We start from the raw sequence: 26,109 nt of genomic DNA on the forward strand, positions 1-26,109 counted from the left end.
ATTTTACTTCCGGTTAGTGCGGAAATCAGCTCTCCGAGCGCACACAAACCAGTCCCCACTTTCGGGGCGGCCGGGCGGCGGGTTCCCGGGTGATGCGCGGGAGGTGAGTGGTCTGCAGACCCTAGCGCCCGTCTCCGCCGTGACAGCGGCTCCACGCGCCACCGCGCGTGCGCAGCACTCTGCCCCGCTCCGCGCCCTCGACGGGCGGCCCTGGGCTTTCCGCCCACGGCCTCGGCGCGAGGGATGAATGACTGAGCGAGCGAGTGACTCCCGCCGCCTCCTCCCAGGTGACGGCGCGGCGACGAGGGGCGCGAGGGCCGCGGGCAGGATGAACCGAGCCAAGCCCACCACCGTGCGCAGGCCTAGCGCGGCCACGAAGCCTTCAGGTGCGTCCTCTGCAGGGCATGGTCACCAGGGGCTCCTGCAGGGCAGCGTCAGTGAATGGGCTCATGCAGGGCCTAGTCAGTGAAGGGACTCATGCAGGACACAGTCAGTGAAGGGGGCTTATGCAGGAACGGGTCACCAGGGGCACAGTCAGAAGAGGTTCCTGCAGGGCAGAGTCGCTCAGATACTGCAGGACATGGTCAGTGAAGGGGCCCCTGCAGGACAGGGTCACCCAGGGCTGCTGCAGGACTCCGTCACTCAGGGGCTTCTGCAAGATAGGGGTTCCCCAGCCCAGGGCTCCTGCAGGTCGCAGTCACCCCAGGGGTTCCTGATGAGCAGCTGGGAAGAACATGGCAACCTGGGCTAAACCCTGGGGTTGAATGATCTGGACTAAGGTTCTGGAGTTGCTGCTTGCTCACTGTGTGACACTGGGCAAATTGCCTGACCGCTCTGTCTCTTCCTTACCTGTAAAGTGAGGGTCACGCACCTGTTGTAGAGACTCAATAAGGTTTAAGTAGACTAGTACTTGTTAGTTAGAGATGCCTTGGTTTATAGTGAGCGCTGGGTCAGTCCTGGCTCTCCTAGGAACTTGCTGAGTGATCTCACACTTGACTCTTGCCTCTTCTGAGCCTTGTTAATCCCCTTTGAGGCAGGAATTAGAGTCAAGCTTTTCCACCTTGGGAGCTTTGAAAGAGTGTATTTTTTTCCTCCTCTTTGCAGGGCACCCTCCCCCTGGGGATTTTATTGCTCTGGGCTCGAAGGGTCAGACCAGTGAGTCAAAAACAGCATCCACCCTGTTGAAGCCAGCCCCTTCCGGCCTGCCCTCCGAGCGCAAGAGAGATGCTACGGCCTCCCTGTCTGGGGCCTCAGCGCTGACTGGCCTCACCAAGCGTCCCAAACTCTCCTCCACTCCCCCACTGAGCGCCCTGGGGCGTCTGGCCGAGGCTGCAGTTGCAGAGAAACGAGCCATTTCTCCCTCCATTAAAGAGCCGTCTGTGGTGCCCATTGAAGGTAAAGTCAGACTTTGGACTTCCCACAGAGCTTCCCTCTTCCTGTCCATCCACCTGGTATCTGACATGGCTCCCTCCAGGCCTCATACTGTGCTACTGTCTGCCCACTGGGATCCTCTGTGGGAATGGGTGTGATGAGCTGTGTCAGCAGGGTGCTTGGCTCACTGTGGGCTTGCTCTCTGGACATCATGTGCAGGTGTGCTTCCCACCCCGACTCTGGGCTCTGGGCTCTCCTCATCCTGTCTGGCCATTGAGTATATCCATGCCTCTTAGCCCTGCACTGTGCTCTGATCTCATCATTCTATAGCTTATTTGAGGTGTCTGCAGCCCTCCCCTCTGTGACAGCACCATCCTGAGCCCTGCTGGGGGAGGCGGCTGAATGTGTGACGCCCAGGTAGTTCTACTATGCTCCTCAAGAGGGAGGAGACCCTTTGCATGCTGCTTCTCCCTCAGGGACAGTGGGCAGTTTAGTGCCATTTCCCAGGTGAAAACACATCAATAAAGAGTAACAATAACTGCATCCACCTTCCTGTTGTTTCACCTGGCATTTGCAGCTCTGCGCCTGTTTGACATCCCCCTGCTTCTCTGTCCCTTATTCCAGTGGTTCTTTTTGACATTATTGGGGATTGAACCTAGGGCTTCATGCATACAAGGCAAGTACTCTTCCAGTGAACTACAGCCCTAGCCCCTCATGACCTCAAATGGCTCTGTGATGTCCATAGCATAGATCTGTCAACCACCACCTCTGTCCCAGCTGTTGAATACATAGTACATAAGTAGCAGACACTGATGCCTGTATGTCTGCTCCTCGTAGAGCATTTTCTAGGATGACTTCTGGGTAGGAGCTAAAAAGGACAAGTGTCCTGATGACTTTAATTAAGCTGTGTTGCTCCTTGCTATTGTGTTGTCATGTGAAAAGGCCAGAGGGGAGGGAGCCAGGCCTGGGAGTCAGGCCTGTCAATCCCAGCTGCTTGGGAATCTAAGGCAGGAAGATGGAAAGTTCAATAAGACTCAGCAGTTTAACAAGACTGTTTCAAAGTAAAAAGTAAAGTATGAACTGTGGATGTAGTACAGTTGTAAAGCACCTGCCTAGAATTCCCCAGTGAGGGGCTGCAGCATGGCTCAGTGGTAGAGCACCTGCCTAGAATCCCCCAGTTACAGTTAGCATAGCTCAGTGGTAGAGTACTTGCCTAGCATTTATGAAGCCCTTGGTTCAAGACTCAGGTTAAGAGCACTGGCTGCTTTTGCAGAGGACCCAGGTTCCGTTCCCAGCACCCATATGGTGGCAAACAACCATCTGTAACTCCAGTTCCAGGGGATCCCATGCCCTGTTTTGGCCTCCATTTGCATTGCATGGCACAGGTGTGCTTATATACATGCAGGCAAAACACTCATACACATAAAATTAAAAACAAGCAACAAACAACAACAACAAAAATAGTACCAGCGGGGGAAAAAAGGCACAGAGGGTCTGGGGTATGTGGTTTCTGAGCTCAGAGCCTCTGGATGCTGATGAGACACACCCGAGGTGCATGCAGTGGTTGGCCTATCCTTATGACTTGGGGGTGACCTGTATTCCCATTCCTGCTCTAACCCAAGCCTCCCATATGGTCAGTTCTGCCCACAGTGCTGCTGGATGAGATTGAAGCTGCCGAGCTGGAGGGCAATGATGACAGGATCGAGGGAGTGCTGTGTGGGGCAGTGAAGCAGCTGAAGGTGACGCGGGCCAAGCCGGACAGCACACTCTATCTGAGCCTCATGTATCTGGCCAAGATCAAGCCCAACATCTTTGCCACAGAGGGTGTCATCGAGGTGAGGCTAGCGACTGAGGTTCCATGTTCTTGGCCTCCCTGGACCTGGCACTGTGAGTACCTGTGAACATGCTTTCCCTACAGGCCCTGTGCAGCCTCTTGCGGCGGGACGCATCTGTCAACTTCAAGGCTAAAGGGAACAGCCTGGTGTCTGTGTTGGCCTGCAACCTCCTCATGGCTGCTTATGAGGAGGATGAGAACTGGCCCGAGATCTTTGTGAAGGTAAGTCGTTGCTCCAGGGCCTCAGGGAGCAGAGCACCATGGGAAGGGAGGGTGCTGGAGACTATACAGGGGACAGGCAGATGGAGCCCCATGTGCTCTCCTTCTTGCATGGGTTGGTGAGGGCCTCCTGGACACACCTCCTTAGGGCAGCTGACCAGCATCAGGCAGGGCCTGAACATGTGGTTCACTGCAGGTATACATCGAGGACTCACTGGGCGAGCGGATCTGGGTGGACAGCCCTCACTGCCGGACTTTTGTGGACAACATCCAGACAGCCTTCAACACCAAGATGCCACCCAAGAGTGTGCTGCTGCAGGGGGAGGGAGCACGCAGCGGGGGTGACCTCGGTGCAGGTAAGAGTTGGGGAACTCGGGGGTGGGGCATGGCCCTCCACAGCCCTGGGAAACACCCATGGGCTCCCACTGTCCCTGCAGGCAGCAGTCCCCATCCCTCGCTCACAGAGGAAGAGGACAGCCAGACAGAGCTGCTGATTGCTGAGGAGAAGCTGAGCCCTGAGCAGGAGAGCCAGCTCATGCCAAGGTAGGTGGTCAGATAGCCCCAGCCTGGGGTGGTCCGTGGAAGGGCGCCAGGGACAGCATCCTTCCTGGCCGCCTTCCCCCCTCTGGCCTAGGTACGATGATCTCACAGAGAGTGTGGAGGAGTATGTCCTGGACATGCTGCGTGACCAGCTGAACCGGCGCCAGCCCATCGATAATGTATCCAGGAACCTGTTGAGGCTGCTCACCGCCACCTGTGGCTACAAGGAGGTGCGATTGCTGGCTGTGCAGCGACTGGAGATGTGGCTGCAGAACCCCAAGGTGCGTTGCCACGGTGGGAAGCACAAGGGGCAGAGCTCCTGAGGGCTTTCCTGGGGGGTCCCGCTGATGTGGTTGACTGTTTTTCTGGCCTCTCTGCAGCTCACCAGGCCAGCCCAGGACCTGCTGATGTCTGTGTGCATGAACTGCAACTCACATGGCCCAGAGGACATGGATGCCATCTCCCACCTGATCAAGATCCGCCTCAAGCCCAAGGTCCTCCTCAACCATTACATGCTCTGCATCAGGTCAGCAGGTGGTTGGGGATGGTGGCCATGCGACAGGCCAGCAGGTGGCTGGGGTTGACCTGCCTGAGTCCCCTCCCCACATGCTTGGGTCTCATCCAGGGAGCTGCTGAACGCCCACAAGGACAATCTGGGCACTACCATCAAGTTTGTGATTTTCAATGAGCTCTCCAATGCGCGAAACCCCAACAACATGCAGATCCTCTACACAGTGCTGCAGCACAGCTCTGAGCTGGCACCCAAGGTGGGGATGCTCAGCACTTGGGCCAGCTCAGCCTCTGGGCTAGAGGGGTCACCCTGTTTGGAAGTGAAGCTGGGTGGTTTGGCAGTCCTGTGTGGGAGGAGACTCTTGCTCTGTGCCTGAGTCCCGCTGGTGTCTAACTTCTAAACTATCCTTGTAAGCCCAACCTCCTCACTACAGCCAGCCTAGCCTCTTTGATGAGAGTTTTTCTCCAAACCACAGCCCTCCAGCCTTGGCCTGGTGTCCTGGCTGCCGGGTGCTAGATCTGGCATCTCCCCAGACCTAGGAAAGCACCATTGTGTTTAGCTAAAGCACAGCAGTTAGGCACTATGCCAGCTTCCTGCCAGCCTAATGGTTGTCTTCCCATCTCTGTGGTCTGAGAAAAGTGGGTAGTTGTGGACCTGGGGGGGATCATTGCTTTTTTTATATTCTTTGATATTCTTTGAGGTTGGGGATTGGGGTGGGATAGTCTGAGGTTGGGGTTCCATGCAGCATCCTCATTCCTGTGTCTGTTGGTGCATCACCCCCATCCCTCTGTCTGTTGGTTAATATTTTTCCTGATTAGAAGAGTACTGGCTCTTCTTCTGTGACTGTCAGGAGAGTTAAATACTGCACAGTTCCCTTCTTAGACTTCACAGCCTGGAAGAGGAGGCTGCACTGCCCTTGGGACCAGCAGCCCCTGAGATGTGCTGTGGGAGCTCATACAGTGACACCACGTCACCCATTTGGTTGCTTTGGGGAGCTCATGGGCTGTTCTCCTGGCGGGCTAACCTAGATGGCCACTGACCCCAGTGCCCTGTGGCTTCTCTCTGCCCCAGTTCCTGGCCATGGTATTCCAGGACCTGCTGACCAATAAGGACGACTACCTCCGCGCCTCCCGGGCCCTGCTGCGAGAGATTATCAAGCAGACCAAGCACGAGATTAACTTCCAGGCCTTCTGCCTAGGGCTCATGCAGGAGCGTAAGGAGCCACAGTACCTGGAGATGGAGTTCAAGGTACCTCAGGGACCCTACTCACCACCTCCACTGGGGATCCCTGGCCCTGACAGACTCACACTCTGCTGTCTCCTCAGGGATGGCCACATGTCAGGCCTGTGTGCAGAGCTGGCTGAGTGGATGCGTATTCATGTGTGAGGTCACTCAGCATTGGGTTCCAGAAGACATGTCACTCCATCTCCTGGAAGGGTGGGGAGGAGCTGGCCAAGTTGGGGAGCTGATGACTCCAGGCTAGATGTGGACATTGCAGTTGGCAAGATTGGGGAGTGGCCGTGAGCAGGGACTGGGCATCCCTGAGTCCGTGCAGTGGGTCTGTATGAGTGGGGTACCACCTGAAAGATAAGGAGCTATTGCAGAACAGAACGAGGCTGGGTGGCTGGGGATCTCCATGACCCTGTGGCAGAATGGCAGTCTGCCTTGGTGGCAGTATGCTGTTCGAGAGGGTTCTGTCCAGCTCTGTTCTCTGACCCTTCTCCTGGTAGCCTCACCTTGCTCAGCCTGGCCAACTCCACCCCAAGACCTGTCTCTGCTGGCTGTTTCCCAAGCTGTGTGCGTGTGTGTGTGTGTGTGTGTGTGTGTGTGTGTGTCAGTGTGTCTGTGCTGCTTGCCTGGCCAACTCCACCCCAAGACCTGTCTCTGCTGGCTGTTTCCCAAGCTATTTTTGTGTGTGTGTGTGTGTGTGTGTGTGTGTGTGTGTGTGTGTGTGTGTCAGTGTGTCTGTGCTGCTTGCCTGCACACATGCGGCCCTGTGCAGTGTGGGGCTCTCTGTAGCAGACCCTTCTCGACATTGTGCCCTTGGCAACCGCAGTCCCACCATACTGTCTGCCTACAGGAGCGGTTTGTGGTTCACATCACGGATGTGCTGGCTGTGTCCATGATGCTGGGCATCACAGCCCAGGTGAAAGAGGCTGGCATCGCCTGGGACAAAGGGGAAAAGAGGAGTAAGACTCTCTTGGGCTGGGGTCTCTGGACAGGGATGCAGAGGCCAGGCCTGGTTCTGCCCTGAGGTTGAGCTGTCCCCTAGGGGTCTATGGAGTGTGGGAGCCTCTTCAGCATGGCTACTGGGGAAGATGGAGGGGCGCCTAGAAGCAGCAGTTCCCTCCTGTCATCTGGCTGAGAGGACCCTCCAGGCTTGGGGCCTGACTATCCTGGATCAGGGCCTGATCCTCTTGGCCCAGGGCCTGACTGGTCTTGAAGCCTGACTGTCTAGACTTGGGGCCTGACTGTCTAGACTTGAGGCCTACTCTCTGTGGGCATCCTCCTGATTTGTGGGTCACAGTGAGGTGGAGGGGTCCATAACAGAATGGCGACAGCCTGGACTATCCAGGCTGGCAGGCATCCATGAACCTGCTCATCCCCGTCAGACCTTGAGGTGCTGCGCACGTTCCAGAACCAGATTTCAGCCATCCAGCGTGATGCCGTGTGGTGGCTCCACACTGTTGTCCCCTCCATCAGCAAACTCGCCCCCAAGGACTATGTACACTGGTAAGAGCCAGGTCATTCCTCAGCCTCCCAGTGTACCTACCTGCTGCCAGCTTAAGGCAGGAGCTTTATCACCTCCTGAGGGCCACTAGCTGGATTCAGACCCTTAAAGCTACAGTATTGATAGAGGGCAGCGGGATCTGTGGGATCTCACAGGATCCACATATGGGTCTCCACGCTTTACAGAGCTTCAGTCAGCCTCACTTGTTGCTGGTTGCTGCCAAGGACAGGCAGCTCAGGAGTCGGGCAGCCCCAAGCACTTTTCCATCACCAGCTTTTGTCTGGGTTGTCCCCGTGGAGACACCCTGCAGAGCTACATCCCTACTGACATCTGCTCTGTCCCTGCAGCCTCCACAAGGTGCTTTTCACTGAGCAGCCAGAGACCTACTATAAATGGGACAACTGGCCTCCTGAGAGCGACCGCAAGTGAGTGGACTGGGACCGGGCGGCCAGGGAGCAATGCCTATGGCATCTACTCTGTAGCTGCCTGGTGGAGTGGGCCCACCCTGCAAAGCGCAGTGCTACGCAGACCTGCGATGGTGTCTGCAGTTAGCGAGCCCTGGTCCCCATATGACCTGGGTCGCCCCCAGACGGCCCTTCCCCGTGTCTCAGACCCACCCTGCCCTCCCTGCTTTACACATGCAGCCCTTATCTGCCTTGCTGTCCCCTCCAATCCTATGTTCTGGGTCACTCCCCATGTCCTGGGATCCTGCCACCCAGTCTAGCTTGCAGAGACTGCTGGCCTACTGTGCCCCAAGCACTCTGCCACCCTCACTGCCATGTCTCAGGTGCTTGTCAGTAGTGTGTGCAGTCTGTCTCATGACTGTGCATGTGGCTATCTAAGCCTCAGCAGGAGGCAATAGGAGCTGGTGCATGTTGCCTGCAAAGTGTACTAAATTAAATTAAAGGGACATGCCCATGGAGAAGTGGCCATGGGTAGATGTCTAGCCACTGTCCCAGCCCCACAGGGGACCCCAGTGGATTTGCCATGTCCCTGCCATCCCTGACTCCCAGCACCACTTGCAGCTTCTTCCTGCGGCTCTGCTCAGAGGTACCCATCCTGGAGGACACCCTGATGCGAATCCTGGTCATCGGGCTGTCCCGTGAACTGCCCCTTGGCCCTGCAGATGCCATGGAGCTGGCTGACCACCTTGTGAAGCGAGCTGCAGCCATACAGGCTGATGGTAACACTCTGGGGCCCTGCTATGGGCCTCCTCTGCACCTCACTAGGTGACACTCAGCTGGGCTCTGGCCTTTACTCCACAGGAGCTGAGGGTGCCACCATCCCTGCTGGATCTCACACCGTTTGCACCTGTGAACAGTTTTCTGGGAGGCTGGGGACCCGGAGTCAGGTTCTTGGGGTACCTTTGTGCCCTTGGCTGTCTGGCCTTTGTCTGACTACAGTTTGCTCACATTCCCATGAGGTGGATCCCAGCAGGGACTTGAGTCTGTGTCTTGATCTCTTTAGGGCCAGTAGAATGATTTTGAACATGTACTCCTGACCCTCTGACCCTCTGTGGGTTCTCTTTTTTTTGGAGACAGGGTCTCCCTGTAGCCCCAGCTGGTCTCGAACTTGCTTTGTAGACCAGGCTAGCCTTGAACACAAAAAGATCTGCCTGCCTCTGCCTCCCGAGTGCTGGGATTAAAGGCATACGCCACCATGCCTGGCATCCTCTGTGGATTCTCACAATGCCTCTCAGCACCCAGGCTGGGCTGCTCTTAAGGGTGTGGCCACCCTGCAGGACCAGTGCCAACACCTGTCTCCTCAGTTCCCCAGCTCGTGCCCCTGCTCTTATGCTGTATGGTGCCAGTCACTCATGCAGATCTGTGTACACATGTACATACACATACTCACAAACACATACACACATGCTCAGCCCAAAGCAAAGCCCCCACCTGTCTTCCCGCTTGCTCTCTGCTGCCCGCTGAGGCTCTGGAACGCAGGCATCTTCGGTTTTCAGATGTAGAAGTTCTGAAGGTGGAACGGATCCAGTTGATTGACGCAGTTCTAAACCTGTGCACCTACCACCACCCTGAGAACATCCAGCTGCCACCTGGGTAAGGCTCCAGCCCCAGGCTCAGAAAGTAGCTTGTCCTGGGGAGCTCAGGAAAGCCTGTCCTCAAGGCCAAGGGGTAGCTGACTCCCAGGGCTCAGCTTGGGGAAGCCCATCCGCAGGGCCGAGGTGGAGCTGGCTCCCAGGTGGGCAGCCATTCTTCCACTATTGCTGCACGAGCAGGTCTTTCCCCATTAACTTCTTTGGAGTCCCTAACTTGTTCACACTTTTCTGTTTTGCAACTTATTTTATATACATGTGCTTGTGTGTACATACCACGGTGCACATGTGGAGATCACAACTAGTGGGAGTCGGTTCTCTCCTTCCACCCAGAGAAATCAAACTCAGGTTGTCTGCCTTAATCTTGGCATACTTTTTTTTTTTAATATGCATATATATGTGTGTACATGTTAATGTGTATGTATGCATGCATGTGTGTGCTTGTGTGTACACATGTATGGAAGCCAGAGGTCAGCCTCAGAAGTGGTCCTTCAGGTATCACTTACCTTGCTATTTTATTTTTCATTTTAAAAGAATATTTATTGTTTTTATTTTGTGTATATGAGTGCATTGCCTGCATGTATGTAAGTGCACCTGTGTGTGCAGTGCCTGAGGAAGCCAGAAGAGTTCCCCTGGAACTGGAGTTACAGACGGTTGTTAGCTACCATGTGGGTGCTGAGAATCAAACCCAGCCAGTGCTCTTAACCACTGAGCCATCTTTTAGCCCACCACCTCTATTTTTTTGAGATAGGATCTCCAGGTTGCCCAGACTGCCCTTGAACTGCTGTGTAGCCTAAGCAAGATCTTGAACTTGAGATCCTCTTGCCTCAGCCTCTGGACTAGCTAAGACAGGTGTGAGCCACCCCACCTTACTTTCTAGTTTCCTAGGATAAAGAATAAATGACAAGTGGCATCTTGAGCATTTTTTATCTTGCATACCGTGTTTCTATGTGGGAAGCTGTAAGGGCACGAGTGGCCCAGGGTACAGAGCCACTGGGAGACTGGCTCTTGCTTTACAGGAAGCCTGCCATGGGTTCAGCAGAGGCATGTGGTATGTGCACCTCTTGATGGCATGGACAGCTGTTGCTGGAGGGTAGAATCCTGGAAGGGGAGATCTTGAGGTGCCACCATCAATCCCATAGTCCACGGTGGTGGCTGATTTGATCAGTCAGGCTGTCTGCCATGTTGTCACTGCCCGGCCTGGCAGTAACGCCCCTGCCTTTCAGGTATCAGCCCCCGAACCTCGCCATCTCCACCCTCTACTGGAAGGCCTGGCCTCTGCTGCTGGTTGTTGCTGCATTCAACCCAGAGAACATTGGTGAGCTGTCCTGGCCACAGAGATAGATAGGTCATGGGCTAGAGCCTAGCAAGGGGCCAGCCGGGGTATGGGGAGGCTGGTAAGAATGCCATGGCTAGCCCCTCTCTCCTTCCCTAGGCCTGGCTGCATGGGAGGAGTACCCCACCCTGAAGATGCTCATGGAGATGGTGATGACCAAGTAAGCCCAGGGCGGGCTGTAGGAGGAGCAGTGCCTCTGTTGCGCATGTGTGCTGCCTCCCTGCTGTTTACTTCCCCATGGGCATGGTTTCTGAGGCCAAGCCATTGGTCTCCACTCCTTCCTGGGGCTGGGCAGCATGGGTCTGGGTCTACATCGCGTGGTGGGAGCTCACAGGAAGGGTGGCAGAGCCTGTGGGCACATGCTGGGCAGCTCCCGCACTGTGGACTGGGGAGGGAACAGCTCAGGCAGAGGGGTGGGAACACAATGGAGGTGGGTCCAGACCACACGTGACCTCAGCAGGTCCATAGTGACCTGTGCAGTGGTCAGCACAGCTAATGGAGGAGGGCTCTGGGTCCACAGCTCAGTACCTTCCTGCTTTTGCATAGAAGTCTGTGTGTATCAGGGCAACATGTGCTGTTGAGATGGGTCCAGCCCTGCCATACCACACAGAGTGCAATGGCCTTATTCACAGCCTGAAGTCATGACATTGTGGGCACCAGTCTTATGTGTGGCTATGATAATTGGGGACTAGGTGTGTGTATCTTTGATTTTGGGGACTGGTGTGGCTATGATGTTGGGACCACAGATGTGTGGCCTTTGTCTGGGAGACATGGGCTCCAGGTGACTGAGGACTAGGCTTCACACAGAATGTTGGGGACAGCACTGTGAAAGGGGCTCCTCAAGGAGACAGCTGTGGAGCATGTGAAGGAGGGCAGATGTCAGGGTCTCTGCCTGTATGTGCCTCTGTTTGTCGCCATCATTATGGACAGAGGTCCCATGTGGCTTGATATGTGTCCCGTGGCGTGATAGAGTGGGTGTCCTGTAGGACCCTGAGTCCAATGCTGGCTAGGCTCCAGGTGGAAGGTGGCTGTCACAGATGTGGAGTGGCCATGTCCTGGAGCCTGTGGCTGCTGGGGCTCAGCTGGATGGCCTTATCACTGGCCCCATGCTCAGTGGTGCTCCTGATGGCTACAGCTTCATGTGCCTGATCCTCAGCATCAAGTACTGGGTGCCACTGTGCAGGGGCAGGTACCAGACCCATGTGTTTGGTCCCCAGTAACTACTCGTACCCACCATGCACACTGACTGATGAGGAAACTCGGACAGAGATGATCAACCGAGAGCTGCAGGTCTCCCAGCGGGAAAAGCAGGAGATCCTGGCCTTTGAAGGCCACTTGGCCGCTGCTTCAACCAAGCAGACCATCACTGAGAGCAGCAGCCTTCTCTTGTCACAGCTGACCAGCCTGGAACCCCAGTACGAAAACCCTAACACTCACCCTCCTGTCGCGGCTGACCTGCTGGACCCCCCAGTACACTAACCCTGACTCTAACTTAACCTAGTATGCCTCCCACCCTGCCCCAGCCTTAAGTGTGAGTGCACGGTGGTGGGGAGTTAGGCTGAATTGACCTTGAGCTGTCCACGATGTCCCAGCGTGGTGTAGGTCTCTGCAGTTAGGCCTCAGGTGCTGGGCCCAGCTTTAGTGTGAACTGCAGTGTGGCTGGACAGGGCGGGTGCGTTCCGCCACTTGCTACTTGGTGCTGTGCATGTGGCCTTCTGATGCTTGTGCCCCCATGACCCACAGAGGGCCCCCACGGAGGCCACCTCCTCACATCCTGGACCAGGTGAAAGCCCTCAACCAGTCACTGCGCCTTGGGCACTTGCTGTGCCGCAGCCGCAACCCCGACTTCCTCCTGCACATCATCCAGCGCCAGGTGAACCCCGCCGTGGGAGGGGTGGAGAGCAGGGTGGGTCCAGAAGATTCCAGAGCCATCCAGAGATGCGTGGTAACTGTCATGCCCATCCAGGCTGATGATGCCACCACATTGGGTAGTTCAGCAGTGCATGCTGACTGCTTAGGTCACTTAGCCCTGCATAGGGTACACTTGAGCACCTGCATGCAAAAGGGAACAGAGCATAGGGCTAGGCCTCCTATACTAAGTTTGGTCTCCCTGTCACCCACGCAGGCCTCTTCACAGTCCATGCCCTGGCTGGCCGACCTGGTGCAGTCCAGCGAGGGTTCTCTGGATGTGCTGCCAGTGCAGTGCCTGTGTGAGTTCCTGCTGCATGACGCTGCTGATGCCACCGCCTCGGGGGAGGAGGACGATGAAGGGGAGAGCCGGGAGCAGAAGGCCAAGAAGCGGCAGGTATTGGTGTCTACCTGCTCACCCTGCCAGGTCCACCCTGACAGTGCCCAGGTTCCCTGAGAGTCCCTCTCCTACAGAGGCAGCAGAAACAGCGGCAACTACTGGGCCGCCTGCAGGACTTGCTGCTGGGCCCAAAGGCTGATGAGCAGACCACGTGTGAGGTGCTTGACTACTTCCTGCGGCGCCTGGGCTCCTCACAGGTGGCCTCCCGGGTGCTGGCCATGAAGGTGAGTATGGCCAGGCCAGGTGACTGTGTGTGTGTGTGTGTGCGCATGCGCGCACAGGGAGTGTGTGAGTGTGTGTGGTGTGGTCCTAGGGATTAACCGAGTCTCACACATGATAGGTAAGCACTCCACCATTAAGCGACACCCCCAACCCCTCACTGGGGGATTCTAGGCAGGTGCTCTACCACTGAGCCACACCCCAGCCCCTCGATGGGGGATTCTAGGCAGGGGCTCCACCACAAACTACATTTTGCTGTATCTGGAAAGGTATTGAGCAGGGCACCAGGACTCAGGCTCTCCTTTACATCTCTAGGACCGCCCCCAAAAAAGCTTTGAACAAGTATTTTGAGCTGGGTGTGATGGGTAATTCCAGTAATTCTAGCACCCAGGAGTTCAAGGCAGGAAGACCGCAGATTCCAGGCCAGCCCGGGCTATGTGATGAGTTTGAGACAAGCCTGGGCTATGGAGTAAGACCCTTTCTCAAAAAACAAAAGATGACATTTGCCGCACTCGGCTTGTACCGCTTTTTTCCTTTTGTTTATAGGACCAGATGACTTCCTGTCCTGGGAACTGCTGCGTTCTCTGTGTGGGGTTTGAGGGACCTGTGTGCTCCTGGGAGTAAGAAGTATTCACCATGTGCTAGGGCAGGTGGGCTGAGCCCTGTGTACGTATGTGCCTGCAGGGCTTGTCACTGGTCTTGTCGGAAGGTGGCCTGCGTGACAAGGAGGAGAAGGAGCCCCCCATGGAGGAGGACACGGGGGAGGCAGACGCGCTGCAGGGCTACCAGTGGTTGCTGCGGGACCTGCCCAAGCTGCCCCTGTTCGACAGTGTGAGGACCACCACGGCCCTGGCGCTGCAGCAGGTGCGGAGTGGGCGAGGCCAGCCTGGGAGGGCAGGGAGGTTGTACACTGTCCCAAGATCCATCTCAGATGTCCAGCCACCTGCCTCCTCAGGCCATCCACATGGAGACTGACCCCCAGACCATCAGCGCTTACCTCATCTACCTGTCCCAGCACACACCAGTGGAGGAGCAGGGTCCACACAGCGACCTGGCCCTGGTGAGAGGATTATGGCAGGGATAATTGGCTCAGCGTCACCAACATGGTGACTGGTGGTTGGATTGGTGCACAGGCAGGCGGGTCACTCATCCAAAGTCCCTGGACTCTCTGATGGCCCTTGTCCCCCTGCCCAGGATGTGGCCCGACTGGTTGTAGAGCGCTCTACCATCATGGCGCACCTCTTCTCCAAGGCTTCCTGCAGCACAGCCTCCGATGCTGTGCTCAGCGCCCTGCTGTCTGTCTTCTCCCACTACGTGCGGCGCATGCGCAAGAGCAAAGAGGGAGAGGAAGTCTACAGCTGGGTGAGGGCCAAGGGTAGCCTGGCCAGTGGGACAGGGGCTTCACAGCTGGATAAGGGGTGAGGGGAGTTCTGAAGGGGACTGAGGAGATCTATGGCCAGATGAGGGGCTCTGTAGCAGGGTGAGGAGTACACTGTCAGAACCATAGTCAGCCCCACCCTCTAAGCCAGCTGGTGCCTGTCCTGTGTTCTTTCAGTCTGAGTCTCAGGACCAGGTGTTCCTGCGCTGGACCAGTGGGGAGACAGCCACCATGCACATCCTTGTGGTCCATGCCATGGTCATCCTGCTGACACTGGGCCCTCCCCGGGGTGAGCAATCTGTCCTGGACTTTTCTTGTTTTGCTCACACCCAGGAGTTAAGTCTGGGAAGAGCTCTGTGTGAACCCTTCTCCATCACACCCCAGCCTCTGCTGAGTGCAGGGAGAATGTTCCTGCTTGCTTGTTCTATTAAGTATTTTGTGCCCACACTGAGGTTCTGGATGTGTAGGACCTCATTGAGAGTGAGGGCCTAGTTGTCTGAGTTCCAGTCCCAAGCCACACACCACCACAACAGGCAGTTTTCTATCCTGATAGCTGAGCCTGCATCCTCCCCATGGGCCTGTGGGTTGGCCTGAGGACTCTGGCTATTCCAGAGCCTGATGACCCCAAGCTGCTGAGACCCTTCTGGCCAGCAACCTTTCCCCTTGTCCTGGTCACTGTAGCAGCTTCCTCCACTAGCTACCCAGTTGCATCTATGTGAGAGGAGAGAACACTGGATGCCCTGGCTGGGAACTGAGGTGTTTGGGTGGGCTCTGCTGCTACAGTAAGGTAGAAGAGTTCATCCCAGTGTGTGTCCACCATGTCCTAGGGAATGGCAGTGGGAAACACTGGCCTCACGCCATCTTAGCCGGTTGGCTCTGTGGAGCCAGAGGTCAAGGAAGCTTCAGGGCCAGGCACCTGTGCTGAGGCTCTGGTGATCACACAAGTCCCCACATGTGGATGACCTTGGGCAATGGGGCATGTTTGTTCCCCCAAACCCAGCGTGCTACTGGCTGTCGTGCAACAGCAGGGTGACCTGAGGTGAGACCTCAGTCATCACCTGTGTTTGAACCTTCTCAGTGCCTCAGAGTCTATTTCCCCAGTGAAGGGATCACTGCCCTGGGTGTTCTGTGGGCCCCCAGCCTCGACTTGTGGTCCTTCCTGTGGTCATGGCTCCTCAGATGACACAGCTGCCCCTCTGTGTCTTCCCTGAAGCTGGTGACAGTGAGTTCCACGAGCTACTGGATATCTGGTTTCCAGAGAAGAAGCCGCTGCCCACGGCCTTCCTGGTGGACACCTCTGAGGAGGCGCTGCTACTGCCAGACTGGCTGAAGCTGCGGATGATCCGCTCCGAGGTCCCTCGACTGGTGGATGCTGGTACGGGCAGGCTGGACTTAGGTTTTGGTGGTGGCCCAGCCTCATACCTACTATAGGAGCCTGAGCCACTGAGCCATCTCCAGCTGTGCCTCAGGGCTCAGAGATGAGGCCTGGGAAAGAAATGAAATTATATGAAATGAAGATAATAGTCTGGGCCTTGGCAGGCACAGGGAAGGTGTGGGGCTTCTGACTTGGGCCCTGGAGGATATGTGGGCCACAAGGAAGGTGCACCAAGCGCAGGAGGGGCCCAGCAGGGGCCAGACAACATGCGCTCAGTTTGGGTCCTCAGCCTGGCTCCCTGGCAGGGAAAGGGACTTTGATGATGAAAGACAGGGTGAGCTTGGGAAGCCTGGTAAGGGACATGCTAAGGAGTTTGGACTCCTGTCAGCTGTGGGAGCAGTTGATGACATCACATCAACCTCCATGTGACTGGGGGGTGGTGGTACCAGGTCCTGTGCTTCTGTATCTGAGGGCCACCTTTGCTGGGCAGGTGTGGTGGGGTTTTGGGTGGGTGTGGGGTGGCCCAGCAGGGGCTGAGCATGTCTCGCCCACAGCTTTGCAGGACCTGGAGCCCCAGCAGCTGCTGCTCTTTGTGCAGTCTTTTGGCATCCCTGTGTCCAGCATGAGCAAGCTGCTGCAGTACCTGGACCAGGCGGTGGCCCAGGACCCTCAGACGCTGGAGCAGAACATCATGGACAAGAGTAAGGGGGCCACGAGCCTGGCAGCACCCCATGCCCACCAGGCCCTGTGGAGCCAGGCTAGTAGCTAACGGGTCAGTTGGGCATGCACAGCACTCTTGTGAGTGCTGGAGCCCTGAGCCCTGAGGCTGTATTGCCCTGGGCCCCCATCACAACTGGTTTTGAGGCTGGTGGTAGCCCTGGGCCCCCTGCTAGGGTTCCTGTAGCTTGGCTTCTACAATCTTAAAGTAGCTTGCTGGCATGGTATGAGAGGCCCCAGCCCTGTACTCTGTGGCAAGGCTGGCTAGCTCTGCAGATGCCCAATGTCTGCTGCTTTGCAGATTACATGGCCCACCTGGTTGAGGTACAGCATGAGAGAGGAGCTTCCGGAGGACAGACCTTCCACTCGCTACTCACGGCCTCGCTGCCACCCCGGCGAGGTATGGCCCTCCCCACATACATCACAGTCCAAGTTGTGCTGCTCCCAGCCTCCAGCCAGTGAGGCTCTTCTTTCTCATCTGCACTTCCTTTGGGTCCAAGACCCAGCTGCTTTCTGGGCACAGTACCCCACAGGACTGGGTGGGAGCTGGTGGTCACAGTACCCCACAGGACCGGGCGGGAGCTGGTGGTCACAGTATCCCACAGGACCGGGCAGGAGCTGGTGGTCACAGTATCCCACAGGACAGGACTGGAGCTGCTCAGGAGTTCTGAGGCCACACACTTCTGTTTTTCTACAGACAGCACAGAAGCTCCCAAGCCAAAAAGTAGCCCTGAACCCCCACCGGGCCAGGGTAGAGCTCGGGCTGGGACACAGGTCCCAGTGCTCAGCCCAGAGGATGACTTGGCTGGCATCTTCCTGCAGGTACCAGGCCTCAGTGTGAGGACCCTACAGCAGCACCCTGTGTTGTGCCCTCTCTCCTTTGTGTGGCATTGTTCCAGCTAGCGGTACACACTTCTCTTGTGCTCACACCCACATTCCGAGATCTGCCAGTGCTGGGTCCCATGCAAGGCTTGCGGTCTCTGGGCACTTCTGTCCTCCGGGGCAGCTCCATGGGTTTTAGAGTCCCTTACCACTCTGTAGCACAGAACCCAGGGCCCCTACTCCATGCAGTTGAGCCAAAATCAAACCTGATAAGGGGCTCAGCCTCACCATGGGAGCCACAAGGGCCCCTGCAATTCTCCTGACACTCTCTATGCCGTTCCAGATCTTCCCATTGAGCCCCGAACCACGGTGGCAGAACTCCAGCCCACGCCCCCTTGCCCTGGCACTGCAACAAGCCCTGGGTCAGGAGCTGGCCTGTGTCCTCCAGGGGAACCCTGAGGTGCCGGGCATCACAGTGCGCCTCCTGCAGGCCATGGCCACCCTGCTGAACTCCCCACATGGTGGCACCCTAGCTCTGGCTATGCACCACAGCCATTTCCTGTCCTGCCCCTTGATGCGTCAACTGTACCAGTACCAGGTACCCTGGCACCCAAGGAGCTTGGGGGAGGGAAGGGCAGTGGGTGGCACTGGTGGTCCAGGACTTGTGGACTCTGCCTGGCACAGAAGGCTGTGGTCATCTTCCAAAGCTACCATGAGGCTACTGTCAGTGGGCCTGGAGTCCCAGGTCTTATGTGCAGAAAGCCAGCTGCCCCATGGCAGAGGATGGTGAACAAGAGAGAGTGAGTTCCCTCCCATCCCTGTCCCCTTCATGATCTTGCTGCGTCTGTCCAGTCTGTACACTCATTTTGTGTGTGTGTGTGTGTGTGTGTGTGTGTGTGTGTGTGTGTGTATGTGTGTGTGTTTCTTTCTCTCCCTGGGACTATGAGACAGAGGATGGTGAACAAGAGAGAGTGAGTTCCCTCCCATCCCTGTCCCCTTCATGATCTTGCTGCGTCTGTCCAGTCTGTACACTCATTTTGTGTGTGTGTGTGTGTGTGTGTGTGTGTGTGTGTATGTGTATGTGTATGTGTTTCCTTCTTTCCCTGGGACCATGTGAAATAAGTTGCCAGCAGCAGGCACCTCTCCAACTGGGGGCTATAAAGCCCCTTTATGGTCATCCTGGCACGTGAGAGGCCAGACTGTTTTGAGTCCATAAGGGGGAAGATGTCAGGCCTTGGTTCCAGCCCTGGGCTTTGGATTCTGGGCTGCAGACCGCTTCCTAGGCAAGGCTGTCACAGTCCTGTGCTAGCGTGTCCACGTGTGATTGGCTGTCCCCACAGCGTGCTGTGCCCCAGGACACCAGCCTTTCCTCACTGTTCCTCAAAGTACTCATGCAGATCTTGCAGTGGCTGGATAGCCCTGCTGTGGAGGACGGGCCCCTGCAGGCCCAACTCAAGCTGTTTGCCACCCGGTACTCGGCAAGACGCAGGATCAGCGATGGTGAGCTAATGCACTGGGTGACAGGTGGGAGGGGACTGGTTGGTGTCCGTGTGGTGGGCCCAAGCCATGGGGAGCATTGTGTGGGGCCCCTTGAAGAACAATTGTTGTAAGCAGAGGTGCAGGCTGTGAATGTGTGGGCAAACCAGAGCCATGTCGGTGATTCTCCCCTGCCGGCAGTGCGCAGTGGGCTTCTGCACCTGGCCGAGGCCCTGAACTTCAGCCATGACCTGGAAGTGGTCAGCTCCACCGTGCGGGCCGTCATCGCCACCTTGAGGTCTGGGGAGAAGTGCACTGTGGAGCCTGAGCTCATAAGCAAAGGTACTGCCCAGCCCAGCACTGTCCCCTGTCCCCAGTGCCCATGCAGGACCTCTTGAGGTCAGGTGTTCCTGCCCTGGGGAGCCCAGTCATTGACGTGTCTTGTCCAACTCCCCTCAACCTATCTCCTGTCCCCGCAGTCCTCCGGGGGCTCATCGAGGTGCGTTCCCCACACCTGGAAGAGCTGCTGACGGCACTCTTCTCAGCCACTGTGGATGCCACCTCCCTGAGCTCAGCCTCTGGGCCCATTGTGGTGGTGAGCTCCTTGCTGCTGCAGGAGGAGGAGGCCCCAGGTCCCGGCAAGCAGGACAAGGAGGGTGCCAGGTGAGTGGGAATGCGGCCAGCAGGAGGGAGGGCAGCCCTGCAGGCTGAGCCCTGCTCTGACCCTTCTCTTCCACAGCACGGAGGCCACACATATGGGACCCACATCAGGGCTGCTTGTGGATTGGTTGGAGACACTGGATCCCGAGGTGGTCAGCAGCTGCCCTGACCTGCAGCGGAAGCTGCTCTTCTCACGACGAAAGGTGACAGGGACATGCCTGTGGGCCCTCCAGCAGTGCTGCCACTCCGGGCTCCATGTCTTTTAGCCCCGAGAAGAATGAAATGGTGGGCTTAGCCAGGCCTGGCTCGCCTTGTGTGTCCACTTGGGCCAACCATAGCAGCCACATCTGGGACTGCTGGGACTGGGCCTGAGGTGGGAGTAGGACAGTCCCACCAGATCCTGTGGTCTAAGGAACCAGGTCTGTCAGAGGAAGGGAAGGGGGGAGCGCCCACTGTTGTCATTTAAGCCCAGGGGAAGATGGGCCCTCCAGGGAGAATGGATAGAACCCAGGTCGCTGCCCTGCATGGGGAAATGAGGGGACAGTGAAGGTCTAGAGCAGGTATCTAGGTCCCAGGTCTTGTGCTGCTGCTTCCTGAGTGATACCCACCCCCAGCCAGAACATGGTCAGCTAACTTGATCCATCAGACCTGCTGGTTCCCAGGCCTAGTTGAGACCATTCTGGCCTCTTCTTCTCCAGGGCAAAGGTCACTCAGGTGCCCAGGTGCTGTCCTTCCGTCCTTACCTCCTGGCCCTCCTCACGCACCAGGCTAGCTGGTCCACACTGCACCGCTGTATCCGGGTCCTACTGGGCAAGAGCCGAGAGCAGAGGTGAGGCCCACCCCAACCCCAGCAACCCCTTGGCTTGTGTGCAGCTGCCTGTGAGCCGTGGAGTGTGTCTTGCACTGGGGCCATGGTCTGTGTTCTAAGGCAGCCACAACAGTGGGTTCCATCCCTCTGATCTTAACCCCATGACTTCTGTGGGGATCCCTGTACTTTACTTCAGGGCTGCACCTTCTTAGGCAACTGGTGTGTTTGGTGCCCCAGGACACCTGCATGCCCTTCCTGCAGGGTCAGCGTGTCTCACTGGCTTACCAGGGTATGGCCAGTCCAGCCCCTTCGTTCTTCTTGACAGTTCTCTGCCTGTGCAGAGTCTGGTTTATGTCCATGCCATGGCATCCAGACTGAGGGAGTGTGAGAAGCCAGCATCCTGCCTCATGGTCCTTTGTCTGTGACTAGCCCATAGTGTAGGCAGGGCTGGTGCTCCAGTTCCCTCTGTGGGGGTCTGTCAGACACCTAGCTCACAGATACGGGACCCAGTAGGATGTGGATCAAAAGACTCTGTCATCTGAGCATCATGTCTGACCAAGGACCCCTCAGAAGGACAGTAGTGGCCTTCCACAGAGGCCTCTTCCCAGGAAGCTCATCCTGGTTCTGGTACTCTATGCTCAGAGACCTGCCTCTTCCTTCCCAGGCTCGACCCTTCCGCTTCCCTAGACTTCCTCTGGGCCTGCATCCATGTGCCCCGGATCTGGCAGGGCCGGGACCAGCGCACCCCACAGGCAAGTCTCAGAAGGGTGGCCTGGCCCTGTGGGTAGTGACTGTGCATCATGGGGCTGATGGGCAGTAACTGATTGCAGAAACGGCGGGAGGAGCTGGTGCTCCATGTCCAGGGCCCAGAGCTTCTCAGCCTGGTGGAGCTAATTCTGTCCGAGGCAGAGACCAGGAGCCAGGACGGGAACAGCGCAGCATGCACCCTCATCCAGGCCCGGCTGCCCCTGCTGCTCAGCTGCTGCCATGGCAACGATGAGAGCATTGGAAAAGTGACGGAGTACCTGACTGACTGCATCCAGCAGTGGGGGGACAGGTGCCTGGGCCTGAGCCCTTGTGGTGGATGAATCTGCCCTCACTTCGGAATGGCTCCATCAGCTTGCGCCCCTTCCCTGGCCACATCCACCCCGGTGACCTGGGCCTTCTACTCTTCCAGTGTGCTGGGCCAACGATGCCGAGACCTGCTGCTTCAACTTTACTTGCAGCGGCCGGAGCTGCGGGTGCCGGTGCCTGAGGTCCTGCTGCACAGTGAAGGTGCCACCAGCAGCAGCATCTGCAAGGTGAGGCGTGCTGTGTTCAGTGGGGACCCTGCATGCCATGGGGCCTGTGCATGGTGGACCCTGTGTGCTGTGTGTGGTACATCCGTGTAGCTCGAGGGGTTCTTGGGAGAAGACAGCTATCTGGAGCACACCTCCCAGGACCCTGGGGTCTTGCTGTGAAATACTCTTGAGGACCCCCTAGGGTACAGAGAGGTGCTTTCTGCTACCCTACCACCTTTGCTTATGTGATGGATGGACATGAGTTTGCACACGTGTTGTGTGACACATGAGCAACGTGAGGATGTGACTGCAATTGGGAAGGGAGTGTCCCCTCCCCCACCTCCCCCCGAATATCCCTGAGCCCTCTTCCCTCTCTCCCGCCCATCCTGGCCAGCTCTACCAGACCTTGTGGGGGCCACATGAGCTCCTGCCTATGGCATGTACTATAGGTCGTTCCACTGAGTGCATGGATTGTCCCTCTTCCTTCTGTTGCTGCTCGATGTCCAGGGCTCTGAGTGGGGCAGAAGGGCTCAGATGGGTGTGTGGACCTGTGTTCATATGCATCCCCACCCCGCAGTTGGATGGGCTCATCCATCGCTTCATCACGCTGCTGGCGGACACCAGCGACTCCCGGTCCTCCGAGAGCCGAGTGACTGATGCCAACATGGCGTGTCGGAAGCTGGCTGTGGCCCACCCCATCCTGCTGTTGCGGTATGTGTCATAGCTGTGGGTGGGTGGTGGGTGTCTGGTGGGAAAGTGTGACCACAGGCATCCTCTGTTTGCCCCAGGCATCTGCCCATGATTGCGGCCCTCCTGCACGGACGCACGCATCTGAACTTCCAGGAGTTCAGGCAGCAGAACCACCTGGCCTTCTTCCTACACGTGCTGGGCATTCTGGAGCTGCTGCAGCCTCGCGTCTTCCAGAGCGAGCACCAGGGGGCGCTGTGGGACTGCCTGCTCTCCTTTATCCGCCTGCTCCTGGTGGGTGCTGGGCAGGCTCTCCCCACCTTCAGCCCCAACATCCTCCTCTGCTCCCTGTCAGCTTGGCTTGACCCCCTTCTGTTCCCTTGGCCTACCAGCCAGGTGTGATCCTTCCTGACCAGGCTGGTAGTCCCTTGCCTTGCTCCCACAGGAGAGCCCAGCCCTTAATACAGGGCCAAAGCCAGGCCACTGCCTCCACTGTATGGGGATCAGCTCCATCTGAAAGGCCCCCAACATCTTGCCTGGGGAACCCCACATTCTAGGCTCTTGGTGCCGGCCCCTTTGGGTATCGTTATGCTGTTATGAGCCTGTGATAGTGTTGTTTATCATATGCCCACTTAGGTCTCTGTGTGTCTGTGCTGAGATTACAGGGACAAAAGTCAAGTCAGCCAGCTGTCGCACACGCTTGTAATCACAGCACTTGGGAGGCTGAGGCAGGAAGATTGCAAGTTCTAGACCAGCATTGGCTATATAGTGAGGCTCTATATGGACCAGTTTGGACTCTCTGACCATTTCAAAAAAGAAAACCAGGCCCAGTTAGCCTGGCTTTGTGCCCCATAGTCACCACATGTGATCAGTCAGGGGTCACAGGGGGCCATGAAAGCCTGAGGAATCTACCTCGTGTAAAGGTTGCCAGGACCCTGAGCAGTTCTGTCTCCCTGCAGAACTACCGGAAGTCTTCCCGCCATCTGGCCCCCTTCATCAGCAAATTTGTGCAGTTTATCCATAAGTATGTGGCCTGCAGCGCACCAGCAGCCGTGGCCTTCCTGCAGAAGCACGCAGAGCCCCTGCAGTGAGTGTCCAGACTGGCAGTGCATCAGTGTAGGGCTGCCTGCTGCAGCCAGGAGGGGCAGCCAAGAGGATCTGTCTGGGGTGCTTGCCCCCCACCGGCCCCCGGTTGTTCCTCACCTATCCCTCCTCCACTACTCCTCACCCTAGGCCCTCTTCTCTGCCCCTCTTCCCAGTCCTGCGGCTTCCCCATGCCTGCTACTCTTCCCTGCCCACCCTTCCTAAGGTGAACCCATGCTCTCTTCACAGCGACCTATCCTTCGACAACAGCGACCTGATGATGCTGAAGTCTCTGTTGGCGGGGCTCAGCCTGCCCAGCAGGGACGGAAGAACTGACCAAGGCCTGGACGAGGAAGGCGAGGGTGAGGGGACAGCTGGACTGTGCACTGTGGAGAGGTGCTGGCTGCCTGTTGTATGTGTCTGGGGCTGTTGGGAGTCCTGGATCCTCACTTGTCTCATGTGTGTCGTGAACTGGTGCCATGGCCAGGCTGACCAAGCAGAGGTGCCCTGTGGATGTTGGATCCCACTGCACTGTCTCAGATGTCACTTGAGCTCACTGGGCAGGCTGGTCCTTGGGGCTTCATCTCCTTGCTTGCCTGATGGTGGCCCTGTCCTTTCCTGGCATGGTCACTGGCAGGTGGGTAGGGAGTCTGTTTCAAGGATGGCTGGAGGCGGGGTGGTTGACTTGTTGGCTGAGGTCTTCTGCCTGGGTTTGGACAGGCTGGGTGTGACCTTGGGCTATCTGTAAGCATGGGGAAGGGGCTCCATAGAACACACTCTTTATAGACACCAGCCTTCCATAGTAAAGGGGCACCTTGAGGGCAGAGGAGGGGTATATACTCTCCTGCTGGGCTGTTTCTGGGCAGTATGAAGAAACCATATGCCAGGTCTCTCAGGACAGCTCAGTATGCCATCCTGCGTGCCTGCCATGTACCAGGTACTGGTACTGTCCTGAGCAGTGATCAGAGTGCCTTTAAGCAGGCATAGCATTTCCATGGGGACTGTGGGTCTGGCTGGGCCCACAGTGCTCATCTGTCCGCTGACCCTGACTTACTCACAGATGAGCGCTCAGCTGGCTCCCTGCCCCTGGTCAGTGTCTCCCTGTCTACCCCACTGACGGTGGCTGATGTGGCCCCACACATGAAGAGGCTGTCTCGGGGCCAGGCTGTTGAAGGTGAGTAAGCCAGCTGTTCCCACAGTACCCCAAGTGCATTGGGCTGTTGGCTCAGATAGCAGAGTGGAGCCCCAAAACTGCCAGGGTGCTTAAGGAAGACCCAACAGGGTGGCTGGTAGAATAGTCAGTGTCTTCGGAGGAGAACCAGGGGTGAGGTGGAAGGGGGCTACTCCAAGCTTAAAGGCCACATGGTAAACCATTAGGTCCTCACCTGAGACCAATGTGTCGCCAAAAGCCCTGTTAGGCGTTGGGATAGGGTGACACTGAGTGCGGCACACAGTTCCTGGTGTACCTTGGGGAGCCTTAGGAGGGACTAGGGTTCCTGGGGCATGTCCCTTCTTCCTCTGGCTTACTTGGGGTGAGGAGGAGGTCCTGCAAGGCCCTTCCAACCTCCCCAGCCCGGCCTTCTGCCCCTCAGATGTGCTGGAGACTCTGAGCGACATAGATGAGATGTCACGGCGGAGACCCGAGGTTCTGGGCTTCTTTTCAGTGAGTAGGGCTAGAGGGACCTGGCAGGGGTCAGAGGATTTGCCCTCAGGTTGGTCAGTGCCCTGTGGACTTGTAGTGGAGCAGGAGGCCTGGCAGGGGTCAGGGACCGTGACTCTCAGGCTGGGCACTACCCCACCAACTCGTAGTGGAACAGCCCAGGCAGGCCAGCCCTCTGACCTGGAGGCACCTGAGGCGGGGACCTTGGGAACTGGCCTGATGCCTGCCCCCTGCCCCCAAGGCTGAGCCTCTGTAGTCACCTGGTGGCTGCCGCCCTCCTTTCTGAACAGACAAACCTGCAGCGACTGATGAGCTCAGCAGAGGAGTCATGCCGTACCCTAGCCTTCAGCCTGGCGCTGCGCTCCATCCAGAACAACCCCAGGTGAGGGAAGCTGGCCCTGAATCCCTGGCAGCCAAGTTGGGAGGTCAGCGAGTTCAGCCTGCTGGGGCCTGGCCTGGGCTCCTGGGCTTCTTGAGCACAAGGCAGTACTCACTCTAGCACATATCTTGCAGCATCGCCGCTGACTTCCTGCCCACTTTCATGTACTGTCTGGGCAGCCGGGACTTCGAGGTGGTACAGACTGCCCTCCGGAATCTGCCAGAGTACACCCTGCTGTGCCAAGGTACATTGCCCACTCAGTACCACCTGCTGCCCTGGGAGGGCCTGCTGGCCTGGTGCTGCCTGACCACACCTCTCCTGCAGAGCATGCTGCTGTGCTGCTGCACCGGGCCTTCCTGGTGGGCATGTATGGCCAGATAGATACCAGTGCCCAGATCTCCGAGGCCCTGAAGATCCTGCACATGGAGGCTGTGATGTGAAATGTTGTCCCAGCAAGCTGCTTCATGGTGGCCTCACCCCTGAGTTCTGGCAGACTGACGAGCAGAGAACAACACTCCTGCCCAGCAGTTGGCACTGGTGGCCCTCCCCTAACCTCCCCACCTCTGGGTCACAACAGAGCACAAGGGATGGGAGGAGAGGCTGATGTGCTGGCATGGCATGGCATGGCAAGGTCCATTTCAAATGAAACAGTTCCCATGTGC

The 26,109-nt window shown here is 57.2% G+C and overlaps 1 protein-coding gene across 5 annotated transcripts; it reads left to right on the forward strand.

Moving 5' to 3' along the window:
* Ints1 (integrator complex subunit 1) lies at positions 1 to 26,109 on the forward strand. Of its 5 annotated transcripts, none has more exons than XM_029555143.1 (47): positions 1 to 103; positions 288 to 386; positions 1,105 to 1,395; positions 3,010 to 3,206; positions 3,290 to 3,427; positions 3,621 to 3,967; positions 4,059 to 4,245; positions 4,345 to 4,490; positions 4,590 to 4,731; positions 5,547 to 5,723; positions 6,556 to 6,664; positions 7,088 to 7,208; positions 7,554 to 7,631; positions 8,232 to 8,389; positions 9,167 to 9,263; positions 10,486 to 10,577; positions 10,695 to 10,755; positions 11,813 to 12,010; positions 12,339 to 12,468; positions 12,721 to 12,900; positions 12,978 to 13,127; positions 13,807 to 13,986; positions 14,078 to 14,182; positions 14,317 to 14,484; positions 14,678 to 14,789; positions 15,714 to 15,875; positions 16,430 to 16,576; positions 16,894 to 16,992; positions 17,290 to 17,414; positions 17,758 to 18,012; positions 18,755 to 18,914; positions 19,092 to 19,232; positions 19,370 to 19,553; positions 19,630 to 19,753; positions 20,249 to 20,379; positions 21,023 to 21,110; positions 21,189 to 21,415; positions 21,536 to 21,659; positions 22,216 to 22,349; positions 22,427 to 22,619; positions 23,285 to 23,412; positions 23,658 to 23,770; positions 24,469 to 24,582; positions 25,001 to 25,071; positions 25,359 to 25,450; positions 25,582 to 25,691; positions 25,772 to 26,109. In XM_029555143.1, the coding sequence occupies exons 2-47, from the start codon at positions 329 to 331 to the stop codon at positions 25,885 to 25,887; spliced, it is 6,660 nt and encodes a 2,219-aa protein (XP_029411003.1). In that variant the 5' UTR covers positions 1 to 103; positions 288 to 328; the 3' UTR covers positions 25,888 to 26,109. The 5 variants fall into 5 exon arrangements, with proteins under 5 accessions (XP_029411003.1, XP_017658271.1, XP_008849644.1 ...); XM_017802782.2 differs by having other exon boundaries at positions 24 to 386; positions 3,621 to 3,780; positions 3,862 to 3,967; positions 4,053 to 4,245; XM_008851422.3 differs by having other exon boundaries at positions 24 to 386; positions 3,621 to 3,780; positions 3,862 to 3,967.

This window comes from Nannospalax galili, unplaced genomic scaffold (assembly GCF_000622305.1).
Source record: "Nannospalax galili isolate Female #2095 unplaced genomic scaffold, S.galili_v1.0 scaffold664, whole genome shotgun sequence".
Taxonomy (NCBI): Eukaryota; Metazoa; Chordata; class Mammalia; order Rodentia; family Spalacidae; genus Nannospalax; species Nannospalax galili.

Bases quoted from the DNA above. Each gene is read 5' to 3' on its own strand.
- Ints1 (XM_029555142.1), top strand. From the start codon at position 248: ATGACTGAGCGAGCGAGTGACTCCCGCCGCCTCCTCCCAGGTGACGGC. The intron at 14,183-14,316 runs GTGAGAGGATTA...CCCCCTGCCCAG, and splicing joins CACACAGCGACCTGGCCCTG to GATGTGGCCCGACTGGTTGT. The intron at 14,485-14,677 runs GTGAGGGCCAAG...GTGTTCTTTCAG, and splicing joins GAGAGGAAGTCTACAGCTGG to TCTGAGTCTCAGGACCAGGT.